Here is a 23,398-nt window from a genome sequence, read left to right on the forward strand (position 1 = left end):
AAATTGATATCACACTTGCCATTAGGATCACAGCATTTTCTGCAAATAGGAAAGTGATATTCTATATTGAATATAATAAGTAGTGGAAAGCAAGGCTTAAAAGGCATAATTCAATTCTTAAATTGCTGAGTCAGCCCACTACCTACAATTGCATCTTTACTATGAAACATTTAGCTCTGTCATAAACATATTTACTGAGAAGTTAATGCCACTAGATTCAATAAGGCTTCCACGCAAATGCACATATTACTTACTCATATGCCTTTTTCATTTTTTACCATGCAAGGTGGCTTACAAGGAATAAATAAAATTGGCAATAAAAATGTCAAAGTGCAAACTACACTTTATAATACAAACTTTGCAGGAATGCAGGCAGCCTCAGTGAGGCTTCCGTGTAAATACACACAGGTTTTGGCTGAGTGCAGTACAGCAGGTGCAGCAAAATCCTACATCAAGTCTTTTTTGAGGTGTAGTGCACTTTGTACAACTGCCAGCTAACCAGGAAAGTGCTAAACAAGATTAGTGTGAAAAATACACACCAGGCAAACATGGCATAAAAGAAACCAATTGTAATTACAGCCTAAGTAGTACTAGGAGAATATTAATGTATATGAAAGTTGCGCCGTTTACTGATATATAAATTTTAAAACTCCTTTTGCTTTTCTGTCTTTTATGGGATGGCAGGGTGGGGTTAACTGAATTATTCAACGGTTCATTTCAACGTATAAAAACAATTCCAAAAATCAAGATTCAGGTTACATAACTAAATTTACTTTGGAATAGAGCCCCTCCAGCCTGCTGTTATTTTCTTGTGGTGTATTCTGCAACGTGTCATTGATGCAATAATACTGTAGTGCAGCCATAGGCAAACTCGGCCCTCCAGCTGTTTTGGGACTACAGTTCCCATCATCCTTGACCACTGGTCCTGTTAGCTAGGGATGATGGGAGTTGTAGTCCCAAAACATCTGGAGGGCCAAGTTTGCCTATGTCTACTGTAGTGCATTAGTGGTGGAGTTATATTAGACCATCCACACATCGGTCCATTTTATTAATCATTCTGTGATGACTCCCCATTCGTATTATTGCTGTCTGTATAAGGGGAACTGTTGTACTAGTGTGCGACAAACCAACCCACCCCCAAACACTGGTGGTATAGAAGCTACAGGATTTTTGGAGAAAGTTACAGGACAAGCCCTGAATGGATATGACACAGTATTAAAATTCTATATGGAAGGCACAATAAAAAGGATGTCTGGAGGGGTCATAGGATTGCACTGCTTATCTACCACAGCCCTATATTGTGTGTGTGCTATCATCGGGGCTCCTTTACTGCACAGACTGTTAAGAGGATAGTTACAGGTAGGTAGCCGTGTTGGTCTGCCGTAGTCGAAACAAAATAAAAAAATTCCTTCCAGTAGCACCTTAGAGACCAACTAAATTACCGTAGTTATTGGTATAAGCTTTCGTGTGCATGCACACTGTGTATCTGAAGAAGTGTGCATGCACACGAAAGCTCATACAATTAATTAACTTAGTTGGTCTCTAAGGTGCTACTGGAAGGAATTTTTTTATTCTGTTCAGAGGATGCAACCCCGCTCTCCTCGAATGGAGTTTGCACCCAACTTGAAGGGAATGTGGATTTTCTATCAAGAGACTGCAGAATTAGTTCCTGTATGTCCCCTTGAGTTCCATGTAGTCCAAAGCCGAAACAGCATTTTCCTTGACCTGTCTCGTTTTCAAGTTTCTCCTTTTCTCCCCGTAGTGGAGGGAGTGGTAGGGAATACCGCGGGGCGGCGGGATTCCCACGCATCCATCTCAGAAGCAGGAGAGGCCACTGACGCGCATGCGCCGAAAGCAGCCGCGCGACCTCGCGTCGGCAAACGAAGAAAGAGCGGGCACTACAATTCCCAGAATGCCTTTGGCTCCCAAGCGAGTCTTGCTTTATCGACGCTGTCAAGAACCGCTGGCGAGGCCCAGAGAAGAGGAAGAACGGCAAGATGGCGCTGACCAGGTTGGTTGAGGGCCTGAAGCGGCACCCTGCGAGGCGGTGGGAGCAGATTCCTCTCTCTTTTCCGGAGCTCGTTTTCTTTTGAACCGGAGTCCCAGGTTTTTGTTTATGGTAGTCGGTTGTGAGGAGGTTGCGATGGCGGCGCAGTTTCGCCAGTGAGGCCTGGACCGATCCGGGCATTTTCCTGAGAGGTTGATCCGAAGGCCTCGCTGTTTTCGTGGGGGTGGGGAGGCCTCTCTCCCTCCGGCATGTCTAGTAACGGCAACGGAATTTCGGTTTCGCCGGTGGTGGTGGTGGGTTCCCATCCACTGCTGGTGCGAATAGACCGCGATGGGGGCGGGGCGATGATCTGGGTTGCCGGATACGGGTACACTGATTCAGACGTGCTCTCGCTGTCGGCCGCACCTGGGCAAGGATGTAACCTTAGCCTGGAAGCTGTTTTTGTACCCCGCTCGGTTTTCATACGGGATGTCTTGTTGTGTTGGGAAAGGGCTTCTTCGCATGTTTTATGTCCAAGCGGGATTTTCACACGTTACGTTCAATTAGTGTACAATCTATACACAGAATTTGAGCTGTGCACTTGTAGCGTTATTCACACGCTACGACAGTTGAGCACTACGGAACGCACGTGCTCATTTGTAGAGACGGTTTGTACCTGTGTTCAGTGCAATGTGTGAAGAAGGTTCTGGGGACTGTGGTATGAAGTGGGCTGTAGCTCCGTAGTAGAACACTTGCTTCACATGGAGACGGTTCTAGATTGAGTCATTGGCTGCTCCAGGTAGGGCTGGGAAATACTTACACCTAAACTCTTCTGCCAGTTAACATATGCAATACTGAGCTAAATGGACCATTGCAGTTTGTGTTGCCTCAAACAAAATGTTTCTCAGTATGTTCTGTTTACACCTTCAGTTGCAGCTTATCAGGAGTAGTCAATTGATGCAGTGCATGTATGAAATAAGCAAGACAGTGTGAAAGCCCTGTTTACATTTTCATGTGCCATTGTTACATGTTAATCACATGTATGCACGGTGAAAATACTTAACATACAGTGGTACCTCGGGTTACAGACGCTTCAGATTACATACACTTCAGGTTACAGACTCTGCTAACCCAGAAATAGTACCTCGGGTTAAGAACTTTGCTTCAGAATGAGAACAGAAATCACGCGGCAGCAGTGGGAGGCCCCATTAGCTAAACTGGTGCTTCAGGTTAAGAAAAGTTTCAGGTTAAGAACGGATCTCGAGAACAAATTAAGTTCTTAACCCGAGGTACCACTGTATTCAGCTTTGTCAAACCATGTGCAGGCTTCAGGATTTTTTCTGACATCAGAAGATCATATATGGAGTTATCTTGGATGTTATTTGATTAATCCTGAGTTAAACATTCCCAAATTTATTTGTTTTCCTCTTTATGCATACCAGCTCAGTTGCTTAGACTTAGCATGCTGCTGATAATGCCAAGGTTGCAAGTTTGATCCCCATATGGGATGGCTGCCTATTCCTGCATTGCAGGGGGTTGGACTAGATGACCCTTAGGAACCCTTCCAACTCTACAATTCTAAGATTCTATGAAATACTAGAACTCATGGACATCCAATGAAGGCTTTGGGGAAGGCTTTGCCTCATCATGCTGCAACAGCAAACTGAAGGACCATAAGTGTGAATGTGGTGTTAAGTGGTTTGATATTGAAAGGCTAGAACAGGGGTCTGCAACCTTTAAGACAAAAAGAGCCACTTGGACCCGTTTCCGAAGGGGGAAAAAACTGGGAGCCGCAAAACCGGGAAGGTGACGTCGGGACGGTGCGTGACTAATGCATGCACCGCCCCCATGCAACGTCACAGCCAGTACAGCGCCCGCCACAGTGGGGAGTGTCAGGGCGCACAATGCGCCTCCTCCCCGGGCCCGGAGCCACAGCAAAGGTGTAAAAGAGCCACATGCGGCTCCGGAGCCACAGGTTGCAGACCCCTGGGCTAGAACCTTGCCGCCCAAGAGTCACAGATTAAGTAGGTAAATAAATATGGGGAAGGCAAAGTGTTTCTTAGAGAAAGATCTGAAATATTTTCCTTGGAGCTTGAATTTGTTTTATTCTGGATTGTATTATTTGATGTTTTAAAGTGTTGCTAACCACTTGGAGATTTTTTTCTTTAAAATATAAATCGCTATAGAAATTAAATTAATAATAATAATAAATTTCATTGAGGGGGAAATTGCACCTAGACATTCTGTTTTGGCAACCATAACCTAGGTTTAAGGTGCCATTTGGGGGTTAGCTTATATATATGAGTTTCTAACGTGGTATTTTATTTGTGATAGTGGGTTGTATCCAATACTCCATACATGTAATTCTGGCACAATGGGACTTGTTAAGTTTCCTCTTCCTCCCCAGCACCCCACCCATCTGCTTTGAACTCTCCCCTAATCCTCAAGAGCTGATTTTGAGGGCATGGGCTAACCTAGCAGTTTGAAAGCACGTCAGAGTGCAAGTACAGTGGTACTTTGGGTTACAGACACTTCAGGTTATGCATTTTCAGGTTATGGATGCTCTGAAACCCGGAACTACCAGAACGGGTTACTTCCAGGTTTTGGCACTCGCATATGCGCAGAAGTGCTAAATCGTGCTATGCGCAGAAGCACTGAATCGCGTCACGTGCGTGCACAGACGTGGCACTGTGGGTTGCGAACGTGCCTCCCGCACAGATCACACTCACAACCTGAGGTTCCACTGTAGATAAATAGGTACCGCTCCGGCGGGAAGGTAAATGGCGTTTCTGTGTGCTGCTCTGGTTCTCCAGAAGCGGCTTAGTCATGCTGGCCACATGACCCGGAAGCTGTACGCCGGCTCCCTTGGCCAATAAAGCGAGATGAGCGCCACAACTCCAGAGTCGTTCGTGACTGGAAGTAACGGTCAGGGGTCCCTTTACCTTTACTTTTACCTTTAGAGGCTGGAGGGGACAGGCAAGGGAAATAAAGTTATTTTGCACACATGGAAATCTGTTATGCCAGTGGAGCTGCAATGTTGGATACAGCCCACTGTCTTTTCTGTCTAGTTGGAGTAATACTCAGATATGCTCATGCTTTAAACCAAATGTTTATTGTAACATCAGCATTGCAAACCAGTGGAAAGGAAGAATGACTTTGTCACAAGAACTCAGTATGGACTCTACCTAAACCACCTTGGATTTTGTATCAGAACTGTAGCAGCAGGAACCTGAAGTTTAGGAAGGAAAAGAGCTCTTTAGAGGCAAATTAGAGGAAATAAATCAAAAGCGCAGAACTGCAGTTTCTTTGTAAAGCAGTTTAATGGAATAAGAACAATATTTCATGTGTTGTTGTACAGATATAGTCCAAATATTAAGTTCCTTCTTTCTGTTTGCTTAGTTTTTTGCCAGCACCAACTCAGCTATCTCAAGACCAGCTGGAATTAGAAGAGAGGGCAAGATCTCAAAGGGTGAGACAGACTGCATTGGTGTCATCACGAAGGGAGCCACCCCCTTACGGTTATCGGAAAGGATGGATACCACGAATGTTGGAGGTAAAGAGTGGTGTGCACAGTTGTTGACATGAATAATTATTTTAGTTACTTTAGAGAAGTGATATCTTAGCTTTTGAATGTAAGGGCCTATAATATGTCTATTTCTGTAACTCTGCTGCTTTCATAGATACCCATCCTAACATCTAGTTCAGTGGTGAGAAACTTGGGGCCTGCCAGATGTTGAATTACGTCACTCCTGACCATTGCTCATGCTGCCTGAGGCTGATGGGATTTGGAGTGTGACAACATCTGCAGAGCCAAAGGTTTACTGTTCCTGAACTTTGTTGTATATTTTGTTGTTTCTTCAGCTTGTAAACTGCCTTGTGTATAGTAATATAAAAAGGCAGTATACAAATTAAAAGTGAAATGAAATGAAAATCCTAGTCTTTGCTTTTACTTTTTGAATGACTAGTCTAGTACTAACAATACCTTCTTGTTTCTTTTGCCCATTTTGTAATCATTTCCAATTTATTTTACTGTATAGGATTTTGGAGATGGAGGTGCTTTTCCAGAAATTCATGTTGCCCAATATCCTCTGGATATGGGCCGAAAAAAGAAAATGTCCAATGCATTAGCTGTTCAAGTGGATGCAGAAGGAAAAATAAAATACGATGCTATAGCTCGGCAGGGACAGTCAAAAGACAAGGTAATAGACTTTCCAGATGCTTGTATATAGATATATAGTTTTATTGTTTATGGATATTGTTTTATTTTACTTGGCTTACTAATTCTAATGCAACCTGGAAAAGTTTTGTTATGAATTCTAGATGAGTTTCTCACAAGTCCAACAGTATAGTGGCAGAACATGAGATTTATATCTTGAAAGTATAACATGTGAAGACACTTTTCTGAATTGCTACACTCTTAAGAAATAATACAGGAACACATTTCATAGCATCTGCCTATTGTAAGGCTGTGAGTCTTTATGTGGTCACATAGTCAACATCACTGAGGCCTAGTCTCCATATGCAGCAAAATTATGTAATAGAGTGGACTGTACCACTTCAGGCTGCAGGGCAACATTCATAAACACAACCTTCCATCCTCAGTTTGAAGTACTACAGCCAATTCTACCATCTTAGAATATTTCCACCTCATTCTGCTACATATATAAATCCAGGACCTAGAGTATTGTCCTTAAGCTGGCATCCTCAAACTTGGCCCTCCAGCTGTTTTGGGACTACAGTTCCCATCATCCCTGACCACTGGTCCTGTTAGCTATGGATGATAGGAGTTGTAGTCCCAAAACAGCTGGAGGGCCGAGTTTGGGGATGCCTGTCCTTAAGTGACTAAGGAGTAGGTGATTTGGCTATTCTCACAGTTAGTTGCTGAGGGTGTTGGTGCCCACTCCACTACTATGGTTGCCTACCCAGTCTACATGTCATGTTTCTGGGACCAAGGAAAGTAGAGATTGGGGAATCTACTTAGCTTCACCCAAGAATGGGAAGCCAAACAAAGGGATAGATGCTTGAGCACTACTTTCCTTGGTTGCAGGAACTGAAGGACAGCAAAGGTGGAGATAGTTATATTGTCATATATCAGTCTATGAACACACCAACTGTTCTGCCTTAAAGATCCAGTAGCCTTTAAAGTGAAAGGGAGACAAAACTGCACATACAGCTAAATATGAAAGTGACCACACCAGCACTGCCTCTTTGGTTACGCAGCTCGGCTTCTCCTTTAAAGAGCAAACTGCCTTTTGAGGCTAGAACACACCATGCATACTCTGCGTGGATACTTACCTGGCTCATTCTTTACCCAGCCAAGGTGAATGGCAAAGCCTCTTCTCAGTGCATTCTTATTAACCAAATAGGGAATCGAGCCTGTCTTAATTACTGTGAGCTTTAGGAGTGAGTGTGAGACTATGATGAATCTGTGTTAATTATTTTGAAGTAAAATGATGTTTGTGGCATTTGAAGTGGAAACGTGTTTCTACCTAGTATTCCTAATGGTTCCTCAGAGTGTGATCGTCCCCACACAGACATATTCTGCTGTTTTTCCTTCAGTAGTGTGGGCTATTTCTCCAGGATTAAGGGAAGAGACAGTGTACCCAATGCTCAGCCTCCATGCATATAAATGCTAAACATGTGGAAAAGAGAGGGCGAAGAGCATTTTCAACAACCTCCATCATGTAGCCTTGTGTTGGGAAAGAACCAAAGAGTCATGTGGATCTGTCCTCCCAGTAGGCAAGACTCACCTTACTGCTTTGAGGAAACATTTGTTCTCCATGCATGAATGGGCAAGTGGGTAATTGCAAGCCTGTTATTACCAGTAAGACTACCACATTGTACTCGGTTTACTATCATTTTCTCATAAACAGTGGATAATGAATCGTGGCTTTATCATATTCAGAGCTTACTCGTTTTAATGTGGATAGAACATCATCTTCTTTCATTCTCTGGGATATTTTGAGCTCTTAAAGTGAGCTTGGTTCTTCATGCTTTGAGATTCTTGGGGGTTTTATAGTTAATTACCATGAAGAAATATTGCTCTTCAAATGTCCTTCATTTGGCTTTGTGAGATGTGTTTCCATTGATACTCATTTAAAGGGTTGTTAATTCTGGAATACTTGGATGAGAATTGGAAAATCGTTCCTGTGCTAAATTATTAGCTGAGCTACAGGTTTGTTTTTATAGTTAGGCAAATGCCATAAAAGATGGAGAGGTGCTGCTTAGAGCAATCTCTTTTGGGGTGAATACTTGCCTCCTTGAGTAATGTTGAGCAATTAGGCTCAGTTTATGGATATATAGAACAACTTAATTCCTGGTTTGCTAGGACTTAGTTCTCTATTTCTTTATTTTTTACCATCATCGTTTCTTGTATATGTTGTGTTTTGGATATTAGAGTTTATAATACATTATTTAGCTTTCACAGTTGTGTAATTATACACATGCTTTGAGAAAACTCTGTGGTATTACTGCCTCCCCCACAGGCAAAAGATTAAGCAATCACAAAAGCATGTCACAGTAGCTTGAGAGAAATTACCTGGTAGCACCACAAAAAATAACACGTGTTACCATTTCTCTTGGTTCCTGGCATAGTCTATAGTAAATGGTATATAGGTTTAGTTTGGTAGACACCTTTATACATGCATCCTGCTGCAACATAATTGCCTTATCCCATTTCTAGATGGCAAAGGGGCACTAGTTCTTGAACCTGAAGAACATTGCCGAGAAGCTCTTAAAATGTTACCTTATTCTTTAAAGAAGAAAGCTGCCACAAAAATGCAGTGATGTTAATAGCAAATGCAGTGTACGCAGCAACCATTTTAGGCGTGTCTGGTATGTGTGCAACCTCACACACGTGCATCGTGCCAAACCCGGATGTGACCTGAAAATCTCTCAAAAGTGGGCGGGGTGGGGCGGAACAGGGTGTTTGCAGGCTTTTTCAATAGGTGTTCAAATTATATGCAATTTCATGCAACCCCCTCACAAACAGGGAGTTGCCTATAAAATGAACTTCTCACAAGTAAGCCCTCAATAATTCAAGCTTATTGACACACATGTGTTTCACTTGTTCTGGTCTCAAAAATTAATAAATATGACAGCTTTGCAAAGCACTCTGTGTTGTCTGCTTTTTCTTAACCAAACTCCATAATGCTTGCAATTTGTGCAACTTTTAAAGTTTCAGACAGCCATTGCACCAGAGGATAAGCTATTTCCTTGCAATTATTATTTTATTTATCTTTTACCTTCTGTTTTTATGTTTTGTATTTTAATGTTAGCCACCTTGAGTACTATTTGGTGGAAAGGACATAAGCAAAATATCCCAGTAGCTCCAAATAGGGTATGAAAGAATTCCAGGTTTTTGATCAACTCAACTTTGATTCTATGGTCATGATAAAAAGGCTTACGATTTGCAATTCTAAATTTATTCTTAGTGTTTGGCCCTTATATGGACAATTCTATTTTGGAAAGCTAATCTAGTTTATTGTTTTTTTAAATTAAAAAAAGCTCCATAAATGAGGAGGGAAACGAAGCTCCGCAAGTATGCAGGATTTTTTTGTTCATTTACAGTATTCCCTTTTCATAATGCTGTTTTCAATGTTTCAGGTCATTTACAGCAAATACACAGACCTGGTTCCAAAGGAAGTTATGAATGTGGATGACCCTGATCTGCAAAGACCTGATGAAGAAGCTGTCAGAGAGGTATTGTGGTCAGTGATGCACGTAACTATTGAAGCCACTTGCATCTCGTCCAAGTGTTTAATGTAACATTTCTGATTGCAGCTTACAGAAAAGACTCGAGCAGCACTGGAAAAGTCTGTCTCCCAGAAAATTGCAGCAGCCATGCCAGTCCGAGCAGCTGATAAACTAGCTCCAGCTCAATACATTCGGTACTTGACAATTTTTGGATTGTTGAAATTTCTTTGCATGCAAAGTTTAATGTAAGGCCTTTTTTGTGAGTGTGAAACATAACCATTATCTCAGGCCACAAACATGAGTGTTAAGAAATTATTGCTGTTTAATGAAATGTGATATTAGTCCTGTTACAGAGAACGTGATGTACTTAGCTATGCATAGGAAACTGTGTGGCTATGTGTTCTCTTCTTGGTTTGTTTCTGATAATGAACTTTCTTGCAATAAATATATGATGGCTTTTATGGTCCATAAATGGTGAACAGCACAATGAGGGCTGTGAAGCTACCTTCAGATATATAGGTCTGAAATATAGGGTATCCAGTTGGAAAGATTTTTACTATCCTACCAGTAAAATTGGATAGGAATTAGAACATCGGGCTCTGCTGTATGATTGAAACAGAGCTCTATAGTTCAATGTGTGCTCAGTTTGAAAGAACAGTGACACATCATCAACTTCTGCACTTCTACTCAAGTGTGTATGCTTGGCAATCCAATGTCTGTGAGCAAAACTAAAATTCTGGCAAAGTAAATAAGAGGCTCATTAGAGGCTCTGTACTGATAACTGAATTTCTTCCTTGTTTTTTCAGATACACACCATCACAGCAAGGTGTGGCCTTCAACTCTGGTGCAAAACAGAGAGTTATTAGAATGGTGGAGATGCAAAAAGACCCCATGGAGCCACCAAGATTCAAGTAAGAATCAGAAATGTACAACTATTGTGCCATAGAGGGTCCAGGGACAGAGACTAACATACTAAGGTTACTATGTTTTTCAACTCATTAGGATTAACAAGAAAATTCCTCGTGGGCCACCATCACCTCCAGCTCCTGTAATGCACTCTCCCAGCAGAAAGGTAATGGACAACTGTGACAACTCTTATGTAACATTTTTTAACATCTGATGCATAAAGTATGGAGGATTCAAGTGTACGTATCAGCAGACAATCCGTTTGGGGCCATTGGGCAGGAACTGTTTTTCTCCAGCCTCAGGGAAGTTAACAAGCTATCCCATCATGAGACATGATGGAGAGTGGGATGGACATGGATTACAATAAAATGTAATTTTGGGGTGTCAGTTCTGAAAGTTTTAAAATGGATGGATGTAAGTTCTTCTAAGTATCTGTATTGGTACCACTGCTGTTTAACTTGTTGATAAATGGACTGGAGTTGGGAGCAAGCAGTGTGGTGGCCAAGTTGAGATTGACACCAAATTATTCAGTTTGGTGAAACCCAAGATTGTGAAGAGCTCCAAAAGAATCTCTACAAACTAGGTGAATGTACAAAAGAATAGCAAAAGTGGTCCAATGGAAATTGAGGGGAAAGATCCTAATTTCACATATTACGCCAAGGAGATCTGAGAGCAGTGACTAACCAGAAAAGAAAGATCAGGCTTGTGGTGGAGAGCTCAGTGAAACAGCTACTTGCTCTGCAGCAGCTGTGAAAAAGATAAATTCCATTTTAAGAAACCTTAGGGCATCTCAATCAAAAATATAATTGCTGCTAATGCCTGCGACCACACTTGGAATATTGTGTGTAGTTATGTTTGTCATACCTGAAAAATGATATTGAAATCCTGAAAATAGTTGCACAAAGGGACAACTAAAAGGATCAGAGGCTGCAGCAGCTCCCCTAGAAGGAAGAGTACAGTGTCTTGGGATTCATAGTTTATAAAAAACGTAAGCAAGGGGAAATAAGTTTCAGGGCCATAAAATTATGCACAGCATGGGGAAAGAGAATAGAAAGTTGTTTTGTCTCCTTGTCTCATAATACAGTGGTGCCTCGCAAGACGAAATTAATCTGTTCTGCGAGTCTCTTCGTCTTGCGGTTTTTTTGTCTTGCGAAGCACGGCTATTAGCGGCTTAGCGGCTTTAAGAAAAAGGAAACAAACTCACAAGAACTCGCAAGACGTTTCGTCTTGCGAAGCAAGCCCATAGGGCAATTCGTCTTGCGGAACGACTCAAAAAACGGAAAACTCTTTCGTCTTGCGCGTTTTTCGTCTTGCGAGGTACCACTGTACTAGAACCAGGGTCATTCAATAAAGCTACTCAGTCTGAGAAACAGGTTGTTGGGCTAGATGGATCTTTGACCTGAGCTAGAATCATGGAATTGTAGAGTTGGAAGGGACCACAAGGGTCATCTAGTCTAACCCCCTGCAGTGCAGGCATGTTTCGCCCAATGTGGGGTGCGAATCCACAACCCTGAGATTAAAGAGTCATGTTCTACCAACTGAGCTATGTTCCCCCTGGTTACATTGTCTAGTGATGTTCCAGATTTTTTGTTTTTCTTTTCCCTATAGCTTGTGGCTAGACTTGCTTGCTTGAGAGGTCTGGAGCCATCTATTCTGTAGGCACCTTGGCATGGTAAACCTTGTTCATTCATTCCTGATAGCTACTTGAGCAATGTGGCGATGTTTGTAAAAGCCATGAATGTTCTTTGGGCTACTATTTGTTGAAGAAACTTTCAGTGCTACCAATGAGGATTATGTGAATTAAACTCATTGGATACGGATGGAAGTTCCCATTTTGGGGAGTTGGACTGGATACACTGACCTAGGTCTTCCCAAAAAGTTTGGTATCTGAGGTTTAAACATTCAGCTACTGTTGCCAGAATTGCTGATAACTTCTCTTTTAGTTTTAGCTTTCCAGGAGATGCAGCTTGAATGAACATGACAATTGCTGGGGGGGGGGGGACGACACATTTCACTGTGTTTTGTTGACACTTCCTATTTGACGGTTCATGGCTACTCAGCTACTGTGTTTCAGAATGGGAATGAATCCCCGCCTCTCATTGGTAAAAAGGGGAAAAAATCTAAACTCTCTTTACCTCTTCTCTGTTCAGATGACCGTGAAGGAGCAACAAGAATGGAAAATTCCTCCTTGCATTTCAAACTGGAAAAATGCTAAGGTAATTAACTTGTCATAACGTCAAACTGTAATGTTGCATCCTGCTGGGGAAACTCCTCAAAAAGTGATCTGCAGTCTGAATGATACTTTAAAGCATCCAGAGCTGAGTAAACCAGCTGTGTTCAGAAAGGAGGTTGCAGTGATAGGGCTTGACTCTTCTCTGCCTTTTATCTTAAAACTGCCAAGATGACAAGGGCAAAGAATTTGCTAGATAGTAAATTGCCGTTTTGCAGTGATCAGCTGTGGTTAGGCAAAGGAAAGTATTTAAAATTCCCTCATACTGCTGTTTGCAGGGTATGAAACCAATTTGCCCTGATGCTCTCAAGCCTTTACCAAAAAGGATATATTCTTGCAGTAGCATCTATTTATCCGAGCCATTGGAAGTGTTGGACTTGAATCAGAAAGAATTAGATTCAAATCCCCACTTAGTCATTAACCCTATATGATTAATTTGGGCCGGTTGTGTACACTCAGGCTATCATACTTCACAGGACTGTTGCTGTAGATTGGGGTAATCATATATACACAATGGAGTTGGAGCAGGATACAAATGGGAGGAATTATATAAAATTATTTACTGGTTCACATTTATGGTAACTAGCTTCTGTTGCAGTAAGTGTGTATATGTACCACCGTCTCTGTCTACCAACTAAGGTCTATGATGTTGCTAGAGAAAGCTTGTGCCACAATAAATTGGTTATTCTTCAATTGCCTCAGCTGCCTTTGTGTCTCTTCTATACACTGAGCTATTTTTCTCTTTTGCAAAGGCCCTTTGTTGTCCTATTCAGAGAACAATGACATTGACAGTTCAGTGCTTGCAGGAAGAGGGAGTAGTGATGAATTCCTGTGATGTTTAGGATAATCCTTGTTATTAGAACTACTGTGGCAGGTCTTACTAAGAGAATATCACATTGAGGCCACTGAATATGTCATAGGTGCAGGGGTTCCTTTGATTCTTTTAATAAAACTTTAGTTTGTAGAAACATGATTAATTTTCCCAGCAACTTAAACATGTTTGGTGCTACTTTGGTGCTACTTTTATTTGGAATGTTATTCCCATTGTTAAATAAACGTGCTCAGGATTTCAGCTTCAGTCAGATACTTGGTGGTGGTGGTACTAATTACTCCTGCATTTGTTGGGATTCTTCAGTATACAACAAATAGTGAAAAGGGAAAACGTGTTGCATAGATAGAATCAAGGAAGTTTTAAAGACCATTTTAAATCTTGAAACTGAGAGAATTGTATTACTTCAACTAATGCCATAAACAGGGGCTTGGTGTATGGAGGATTACAAAAGTAGGAACCAAACAATGCAACTACTTGCACCTAGAGCAAATGAACTGCCCTGAGACCTTCGGGTATAGGGCGGTATAGAAATTAATTAATTAATTAATATTGAATTACAAGTAAGGATTTGGGGCAGCTTCTTGGCATGCCATGTCTTTTCCTTTGTGATCAACTGTCTTGTCTGTTTTTCCTCCAGGGTTACACCATTCCATTAGACAAGCGTCTGGCTGCGGATGGCAGAGGACTGCAGACTGTCCACATTAATGAAAACTTTGCCAAGTTGGCTGAGGCTCTCTACATTGCTGACAGGAAGGTCAGGCTATAGTTGCTTCTCCGCAGTGCATCTTTCTGAGTAATTTCTTTCCACAGAATAAATTTGAGCAGCATTGCAACTTTTAGCCGGTTGCTTGGAAACGGCTTTGTGTCAGTAGTGTGGCATGGCTTCTACACTGTTCTTCTAGCCCTCGTCTAGTTTCTTGATCGGCCCAATGCAGCCGGCTGCTTTCAGTTCTGGACTGTACATCCTATTTTATATTACCACTCAAAAGCATAAAAACTAGGTCTTCTTGTTCTCTCCTTACCATCTGGCTGTGCTCTGTATCTTGTGCAGGCTCGTGAGGCTGTGGAGATGCGAGCCCAGGTGGAGCGGAAGATGGCCCAGAAGGAAAAAGAGAAGCATGAGGAGAAACTCCGGGAAATGGCCCAGAAGGCCAGGGAGCGAAGGGCAGGGATCAAAACCCATGTGGAGAAAGGTACATCCCATCCTCCTGCCGTTTTCATAAAATATTCCAAAGAGGGTTCTGCACATGACAAGTGTACTGACCTTATCAGGGAGACTGCACTATATGCAGTTACAGAAGGATGGCTTCATTCTGGAGGCCTCTACATTCATAGCGTTCCTCATGCAAAAAGAATGCAGCTCATTTCTATGCATGTTTATGTGGAAGTAAGTTCTCCTTTGTTGAGTGGCGTCCAAGTAGGTGTGCATAGAATTGTAGTTTAGGTGGCTTCTCGTTAATGGCATGTAACCTTTAGATGAAAACTGGGGAAAGCACTAAAGTTGTTGGGCCACTTGTTCATTTCGTGAACAAGTGTAGAAATGTTAGGAGACCCTTCAGCTTCTGAGTACTTAGTCCACCATCCACTGTGTTCTTCATAGCTGCAAGTTCAGCTTCCACTATGTTGCTGTTAACTCACATAAGAGATGGCTGCATGTAATTTTGAATTTCAAATGTATCTGTGCAGAGGATGGAGAAGCTAGAGAACGTGATGAAATCAGACATGACAGACGAAAAGAGAGACAGCACGACCGGAATCTTTCCAGAGCAGCCCCTGACAAAAGGTAAAGTTGTTCAGCTAATAATAACTGGGCAGTTTACTACTTGGTCAAGGTAAATGTAAAACGTTTGATTCTAACCTAAAAAAATAGTATTCATTTGGTTGTTGTTTTGTATTAAGTTACTGTTTATATAAAATTTATATACCACTTCATTGGAGAAAACCTCAAAGCAATTTACAAGATTTGGAAATGTACATACCTGTAGTGCAGTGATTTCTGGTGTGCTATGGCACACTATTATGTTAAAAGTAGTGTGTGTCAATTTTTGTGCTTCTGTGTATTAAGTGCTTGTGTGTTCTTCTGCATAGCATTAGTTGAGGCTCTGTATAGCACTAGTTCCGTAGTTTCTCTCTATCAGCCCCAAAGGAGGGACTAAGGATGTATTATGATGGGATCTGCATCTGATGGGAACAAGTTTCAGGTAGGTAGCTGTGTTGGTCTGACGCAGTTGAAATATATTTTAAAATATTTTTAAAAAATTAGTAGCACCTTAGAGACCAAGAACAAACTTAGTTGGTCTCTAAGGTGCTACTGAACAATTTTTTTTATTTTTTATTTTTATGGGAACAAGTTAACTTTGAGGATTAGCATGGAGAACACAATCATGGAGTTAGACAATCTATGGCCTTTTAAAATGTGGGGAGCGGTTATGGTTTTGTTTATTACTAAGATATTTATTGTGAACTAGCTGCTAGAATAACTAACACACAATTAATTGTGTTAAGTAGCAAATTAATAAGAACCTTTATACAATATATTCCACAACTTCTATGCAGCCCAGTTCTTTTGCGCAACAGAATTATACCTGCTTTGGAGACAAAGGGGACAGTTTAATTTTACAGTCTGTTTCTGTTTGGCCCTTTCTGTATTCTGTATTACAAGCAAGATAACTTCCTTGAAGTTGAATGCTAGAATCCAAAGATGTGTAAAACTTGTTCCTAACGACTTAAGAGGCCTTTAGGTTTGTTTGTTCTGAAAGAGCACTCCCCTTGCTGTTGCCCAGGCTTGTATGGCAGGCTATTTTTTGAAGTTGAGAGTTTCCAAAACAGTTTGCCATGGTGTGGTCAGCTTTATGAAGATGGAAAAGTGCAAAGGAACCACTGGGTAGTTCAAATGTCATTCATGACTAAATTATTCCTGTGTTCAAGCAAATCAGCACTGCTTCCTCAAAGTATGTCTACGCCCCCCAACTGCAAAACTCTCAGTCTGACTTCCAACATCTTTATTCTGAATAAAATTCCTCACATGGAAGTTTTAATTGTTGATATTTTTGCAACATAACCAGTATACAATGTTGTTAACTCAGGTCGAAGTTGCAAAGAAATGAGAACAGAGATATTAGTGAAGTCATAGCCTTGGGTGTTCCTAACCCTCGGACATCCAGTGAGATCCAGTATGACCAAAGGCTCTTCAACCAGAGTAAGGTAAGTAATGCCATCCATTGCTCTGGAAAGTTATCACTACGTTTGAAGGAGACAATTGCCATGTATATAGCCAGATGTACAGCATTAAAAAGATAGATGTGACATAAAATAAAAATACCCTAAGCCAGGCACCCCCAACCTGTGGCCCTCCAGATGCTTTGGCCTACAACTCCCATGATCCCTAGCTAACAGGACCAGCGGTGAGGGATGATGGGAATTGTAGTCTAAAACATCTGGAGGGCTGAAGGTTGGGGATGCCTGCCCTAAGCCATGACATGTCAGCCAATAGATTGAACAAGCCATATTTTATTTGCTCATTTTCCAAATAGCTCACTGTGTAGCGATCTGAAAACAGTTATTTGAGCCCATGTTCATAATTTTCAGCAATTCTAATTTAAAGTACTCAGATGACAACAACTAGGAACCTGTACCTAGTGTGTGTTGCAAGTTATACATTGGTTGTGGAAAATATTAGGTTGGTGGGGAGTGGGTAGGAAAGGAATTGAACTCTGAAGACACATTTCCTCAAGATTATTTTTGTAATGAAGGGGCAGCTACCAAGCACTCTGTACTGTTGCGTTCCAGACCTAGGGAGGCCACAGGAAAGGGCCTATTAAAGCAAGCGCCACATCCCAGAATGGGATAGCCCTATCCTAGAACACATTGAGCTGAGTGAAGGAAAGCAAACTTCACTTCCTCCGGACGATACAATTAAACAGCTTCATTTCCTCTACAGCACTAGATTCTAACACCAACCCTTGCCTTTCAGTTGTTAAGAATTCAACATGTAAATTAGGGGTAGGTAACCTTTGGCCCTCAGGAAAATTTTATGCAGTACTGATTTTAAAAGCGATCTGCAAGTGATCAGTTCAAACCTCTGGCATACAATAATCTGCCCATCCCCACAACCTGCTAGGCTGAGGAGGAGGAGGAGGTGGTGGCAGAAAGAGATGAAGAGCCCCCCCCCCCACTTTTGTCTCTGACCCTTCATCATGTGCCTCCTACCAAATTACCCCGAAAGGAGGTAATGTGGCCCTCAACTGGAAAAATGGGTGCCCACTCCAGTATAATTTAATACAAAATAAGCCACCTCTAAATATAACTTAATATATTACCAAAGCCCCTCAATGAGCAGTGGTTAGAAAACTATGGGTAGGTTAAAAGTAAAATGCATTGCACTATCCTGCAATATTGCCTTCATTATGGGTAAATAGCATTCACTAGAATAGTGTTTCAAAGCATGCAGCATTTCTCTTTAGCGGAGAAGTGTGCCCTCTGACACCACTGTGGTTGGAGGGTAAACCTGAACCTGGTATCCCAAGCCATTGAGAACCAAGCTTCTCCTTTCATCTGAATACTTCTATCCTTTTCTCTTACGCTAGTATGCAACAAAGTTGGGACTTGTTGGTTTTATGAGTAATTTCTGTTCTCCCAGAGAATGCTGTATTCTGACTCTGAATAGCAATCTACCTAATGCAGTTAGGTAGGTTTTCAGAGTAGTATTGATGACTTCTAAGGGAACCTGTTTTTGGACATTGTGCTTGTTAGTATCCAACTAATATAGATGGTTTTGGTGTTCTGCTAGGGTATGGACAGTGGCTTTGCTGGAGGAGAAGATGAAATTTACAATGTCTATGACCAGCCATGGAGAAGTGGTAAAGACATGGCCCAGAACATCTACAGACCTAGTAAAAATGTGGATAAGGACGTGTATGGTGATGATTTGGAGGCACGAATAAAAACTACTAACAGGTATGGAAATTTCAAGTATTTCCAATTGTATTTTTACTACTAGAACACTCGATTTACTACTTTCTTTTGGTCTCGCAGGTTTGTTCCTGATAAGGAATTTTCTGGCTCAGACCGCAGGCAAAGAGGTCGAGAAGGACCAGTTCAGTTTGAGGAGGATCCTTTCGGTCTAGACAAATTCTTGGAGGAAGCCAAACAGCATGGGGGCTCAAAAAGGCCTGATAGTAGCCGTCCTAAAGAACATGAGCATGAAGGCAAGAAGAGAAGGAAAGAGTAAGGAATTGGTTTCAAGCATTTTAAACAAGACTGCAGGGGATTGTCTAAACCACCTGACAGTTCCTGTATAGTGGATATAGGCACCCAGCTAAAGGGACACTTTTGCCCAAGGAACAAACGAAAAACTGGACCACTGAATTATAGGTTTTGTGTTTGGGGCTCTAGCTTTGTGCTGCCCCTTTGTTTTTACACAGGTGGAGCTCTGTTCTCTTAAGGTCAGAATAAGCTGCCTGGTGTATATGGAGTTCTTAGTTAAAGCTGCTTATTCCATCTGATAATACTCCCCCTTGTACATAGTTTGCCCTGCTTCTGCTGTAACATATGTGAGAGGGGGAAGAAAGTGTATTGTGGTTCATTTGCTCTGCTGTGATTGTATAGTTCATTCATCTTAAGCTTATGAGAAACAGCTGGATTCATTTAACTGAGATGAATACATATCCAAGTTTATTTTAGTTTCTTTATACAGCAGTGAAATAAAGTCTCCTTCCTTTAACTGATGTCAGCAGTTCTTCTGTTTGAAAAGTGGCCTTTGCTTTTCTGACGTTTCACATCAAGCTGAAAGATTGAACAAACACAATTGCTAGTAAGGCAGTAGAAGAAACAATCTTCATATCCATATCAATGTTGATATACTTGATATATTCATTTTTGAGGTGATGTTCCACATAAGTTGAAACCACTTTTCATAAAACATTTGTGTAAGTTTCTACGAATCAAGGCCTGTTATGAACCCCTAATGAAATACGTTTTTGGCTGAAAGAAATACCAGATCAGCTTATTAATTAAAATTACCTAGGAATACTACAATGTGTGTTTCAGATACAGCTTCATAAACGGCTTTCAACATTATGCCAACTTTCAACTGTAAATGCACTGACTAATGATCAACCAACTTTCTGTTATTCAATATACGCCATTTCACATTTAGAACTTTAAACATTATAGATTTCCATAACCTCACACTCCACGAAATTTTCAAGACTCATTTTCATTTGTGAAGTAAATGTCTGTGAAAAGACTGTTAGACTGAACTTATTTCAGGTATGAATTGAACTATGAAGGATAGAACATGAGAGCCGTTTTATTTATTTCTCTTCTTTCCTGTAAGGACCTGAAAGTGGGGTGCATAATTTTCCTCTCCTTCATCCTTGTAACAATCCTATGAGAAGGGTTAGCTGAGAAAAGAATAAGTGGTACAAGGTCTCTGGAATGTTCCTTGGCAAGCAGGCTTTGCATTGGGCTCCTTTTAATTGGCACCAAATGCAAAACCCACTGGAACTGGTTGCACTTGGGAGCTCTTTATGGAAGTTCCCTAGTACAACTGATCCCTGCTGAAAGTTTAACAGCCTGGCTTGCGTCGCAGCTGAGCTGCAAAGACCCAAGAAGCACACTTAAGAACATGCCCCTGAGTATTTCAACTCCAGCCCACCACCTCTGCTGCAACTGGAAGCAGTAGAGATAAAATGTAGCTATCCGTTGTGAATAAATGTTTGTGGATGACAATGCTAACTAAGGTGCCTCTCAAGTACCACAACAGAGTACAGTGGTACCTCGGGTTACATACGCTTCAGGTTACAGACTCTGCTAACCCAGAAATAGTACTTCGGGTTAAGAACTTTGCTTCAGGATGAGAACAGAAATTGTGTTGTGGCGGTGGCGCAGCAGCAGGAGACCCCATTAGCTAAAGTGGTGCTTCAGGTTAAGAACTGTTTCAGGTTAAGAACGGACCTCTGGAACAAATTAAGTACGTAACCAGAGGTACCACTGTATGTACAAATCAGCTGTGTCAGTTGTTTTCTCCTTGCCCTGTTCTCTGTGGTCTGCTTGGCTTGGGAAAGTGGTGGGTTGAGGCTTAACACTAGCATTGCCACCTACTCAGTGCTGCCTGTAAGGGGGGGTGGGGATTACTATAACACAATAGGAAACAATTCTCTTCCTCCTCCACGCAATCAAGCAATGAGACCATGTTAGGAGAGCGCAAACTTACCCTCTCCTTGCTCAGACCATGATGATATATTACACCCTGTAGATCAGGAGTGGGTAAAACAAAGACATGCCACCAAATGCTGGCTCTCAAGACTCCCCAGTCCACATCTTTCTCTTTTACCAATCTGGAACACGTTCTTTAACTGGGGTGCCGCCTCTTGCTTTTCTATATGGACAGGTGGATGGATAAAGCCTCTGCTTTTGCATGGCTCTTAGGTAGCCTACTGTAAGTCACATCCATTGCTCTGTCCACTTTCTGGACCCCATCCACCACTGGGGTGTAGGCCTAGAAGGTTGTCCATGAGGGATTATGCCCCTTGGACTGAAAACTATGCACTCCCCTGCTTATAAATCTGTTGTATTTATGCAAGTCTCAAGTCACTTATTAGGTCTGAACTTGTGAAAGGTCTGAAATGTGCAACAAACAAGCTAACCAGGCCATTCTCAGTGTTCAGCTTTAAATATAAAATAGCAATTCTCTTCTAGGATAAGAAATTCAGTATGCACAGCCTCTTACCTTAGCTCCTTCTAGAATATGAGTGTCTTTCTGCAAAGTATTTTTAAGACCTTCTTCTGTAGAAAATCCAACCCAGCCAAAACCTTTGTGGAATCCCGTTTCTTTATCCTAATCATCCAAAACAAGTATGTTGAATTGATTTAGATTTGATGGATCCTATGTACTTAATCAACTACTGCTTAAATGCTACTTCAGTATGGACTACATGTGCCCTTTTCACCTTCAACAGAAACCTGGTGAACAGCGTCATGCAGAAAGCAATTACCAATCATAAATGTTAAACAACTGGCAAATTATATTCTCTTCCCAGCAGACTAGGAAGTTTCCTAGCCACTTATTTCACTGGTTTATGTGGGATGACAAGAATGAATTTGCTGAAAGCTAACTAGTTGCCTCAGGAGTAGCCAACGTGGTGCCCTCCACATGTTGTTTAACTCAAACTTCCATCAACACCAGGCATCATGCACAAAGGCGACAAAGGAGTACCTTGGTTGGTTCCCCCATAGTTACCTTATACTGGGAGGTTGAGAATTTCCTGGGGAAAACTAATTTTGGATAGGTCCCTGGGAACGGGTGGAGTTACAGTTGAAATCCTATAAGCTGGGAGTAAATCCCCATTAAAAGAGGACTTGTGAGTAGACATATGTGATTGCACTGTAAATTAATATAAAATTAAAAGGAAAGCAGTTAATCATTAAGATTTCATTAATGAAATCATTAAGATTTCAGTACAAAAGTAATGCATTCCAATGAAACTCAAAGTGCTCATTTTTTGATGTCTTGTCGTTGTGTTAGCACAGCAAAAGCTCTCTGTGTGTGTGTGTGTGTGTGTGTGTGTGTGTGTGTGTGTGTCCCTGATTTAAATACACAAGCAGTGAACAGCACAAGATAGGAAATAATCTATCGTAAAGTGGGAACTGTATGCCCTTCATATTAAGTGGATATCCCTGAGATATCAGTGTCTGAGCACAAGCAGCCCTTAGATGCAGATATCACAGAGGGCAGAAACTAGCTGAAAGTCCATCTGAAAATAAAGTTTGTAAAATGCATGGGAAGAAAAAGAACTATTGGTGGCCTCTGCTAAGTGTGTTCAAATACAGTTCTAAAGGTGCCAGCAGGGAATACTGCATTGTCTCAATAGTTTGAATTTTTCTTTTATAATTTTCAGATGCATTTTAAAATCCAAATGCAGGTGATGATACCAACTGTATATTAACATTTGTTATGTGGCTTTGTGCCAGACCTGAATTTTACTGTTATAGGTAAATTGCAATTGTATAAAACTAAAACGCGGTGGAGAAGAACTATTTTGTTGAGTTTAGGTTCAGTTAACGGCAATGATACTCACAAATGGCAGCAGGCATTTTCTCACAGAGCCAAACTGAGCAAAATATTGTTTTACTTCACCTGCAAAAAGAGAGTCATTTATCAAACCAGGTTGTCTTGGGGCATGACGACGACGTGATTTTTAAATTAGGGCTGCAAACAAGGAAGATGGACCGATGCAAAGGAATTCAGAGCGCTGCACCGTTGCAGAGGAGAGGGGGTTTCTGTAAGTGCTGCTTGCATGGCGTCAGCCGAAATCCCTTCCTCTGTAGCCCTTTAGCCGGGGTACAAAGCCCTCGGCACAAGAAAAAAGGTTGGGTTTGACTCACGTCTCGGGCCTCCCTCCGGGTTCTCCCAAGCATCTGATGCAGGGATGCAGAAAAGGGCTTAAAACCTCGGGAGCGGGAGGCGCCCACGCTATAACCCCGGCTAGCCTTCTTTTAAGACGCCAAAGGGGCCGACTTACAGCACCCCCTGGGATTCTCTGAAACCCCTTCCCTCCCCTAACCCCGCACCCCACTCACTTGGCCCCGCCGTCCAAGGCACGCGGGCGACGAAGACCTCGAAGAGCCGCCGGGAAGGACCTGCCGCCGCCATCTTGAAAGCCAGGAGGAAGTAAGGCGGGCTCTCGCCGGCCAGCCAATGGGGAGGCGTGCTCTTGCCCTTTCCGCTGAGCGCGAGCAAGGTCAC

At 41.8% G+C, this 23,398-nt stretch overlaps 2 protein-coding genes across 2 annotated transcripts; one reads left to right on the plus strand and one right to left on the minus strand.

Annotated features, from left to right (window-relative positions):
- Positions 1-1,864: 1,864 nt before the first annotated feature.
- SNW1 (SNW domain containing 1) lies at positions 1,865-19,372 on the plus strand. Its single transcript, XM_083502403.1, has 14 exons — positions 1,865-2,011; positions 5,387-5,540; positions 6,025-6,186; positions 9,593-9,688; positions 9,770-9,876; positions 10,489-10,593; positions 10,685-10,754; positions 12,739-12,804; positions 14,288-14,404; positions 14,702-14,843; positions 15,337-15,433; positions 16,737-16,854; positions 18,440-18,606; positions 18,685-19,372. Exons 1-14 carry the CDS (start codon positions 1,998-2,000, stop codon positions 18,878-18,880), a joined length of 1,611 nt encoding a protein of 536 aa, XP_083358529.1. The 5' UTR covers positions 1,865-1,997; the 3' UTR covers positions 18,881-19,372.
- On the minus strand, positions 19,302-23,355 carry SLIRP (SRA stem-loop interacting RNA binding protein). Its single transcript, XM_083503844.1, has 4 exons — positions 23,233-23,355; positions 22,731-22,789; positions 21,383-21,490; positions 19,302-19,434 (listed from the first exon to the last, which is right to left on the minus strand). The coding sequence occupies exons 1-4, from the start codon at positions 23,303-23,305 to the stop codon at positions 19,369-19,371; spliced, it is 306 nt and encodes a 101-aa protein (XP_083359970.1). The 5' UTR covers positions 23,306-23,355; the 3' UTR covers positions 19,302-19,368.
- Positions 23,356-23,398: the final 43 nt, after the last annotated feature.

This window comes from Podarcis liolepis, assembly GCF_965112155.1.
Source record: "Podarcis liolepis genome assembly, chromosome: 1".
Taxonomy (NCBI): Eukaryota; Metazoa; Chordata; class Lepidosauria; order Squamata; family Lacertidae; genus Podarcis; species Podarcis liolepis.

Coding starts and splice junctions, on each gene's coding strand:
- SNW1 (XM_083502403.1), top strand. Junction 10,755..12,738: donor TGCACTCTCCCAGCAGAAAG/GTAATGGACAAC, acceptor TTCTCTGTTCAG/ATGACCGTGAAGGAGCAACA. Junction 14,405..14,701: donor TCTACATTGCTGACAGGAAG/GTCAGGCTATAG, acceptor TATCTTGTGCAG/GCTCGTGAGGCTGTGGAGAT.
- SLIRP (XM_083503844.1), bottom strand. CDS start 23,305: ATGGCGGCGGCAGGTCCTTCCCGGCGGCTCTTCGAGGTCTTCGTCGCC. Junction 21,491..22,730: donor GAAAATGCCTGCTGCCATTT/GTGAGTATCATT, acceptor TTGGATGATTAG/GATAAAGAAACGGGATTCCA. Junction 19,435..21,382: donor ATATTCTAGAAGGAGCTAAG/GTAAGAGGCTGT, acceptor TCAATCTTTCAG/CTTGATGTGAAACGTCAGAA.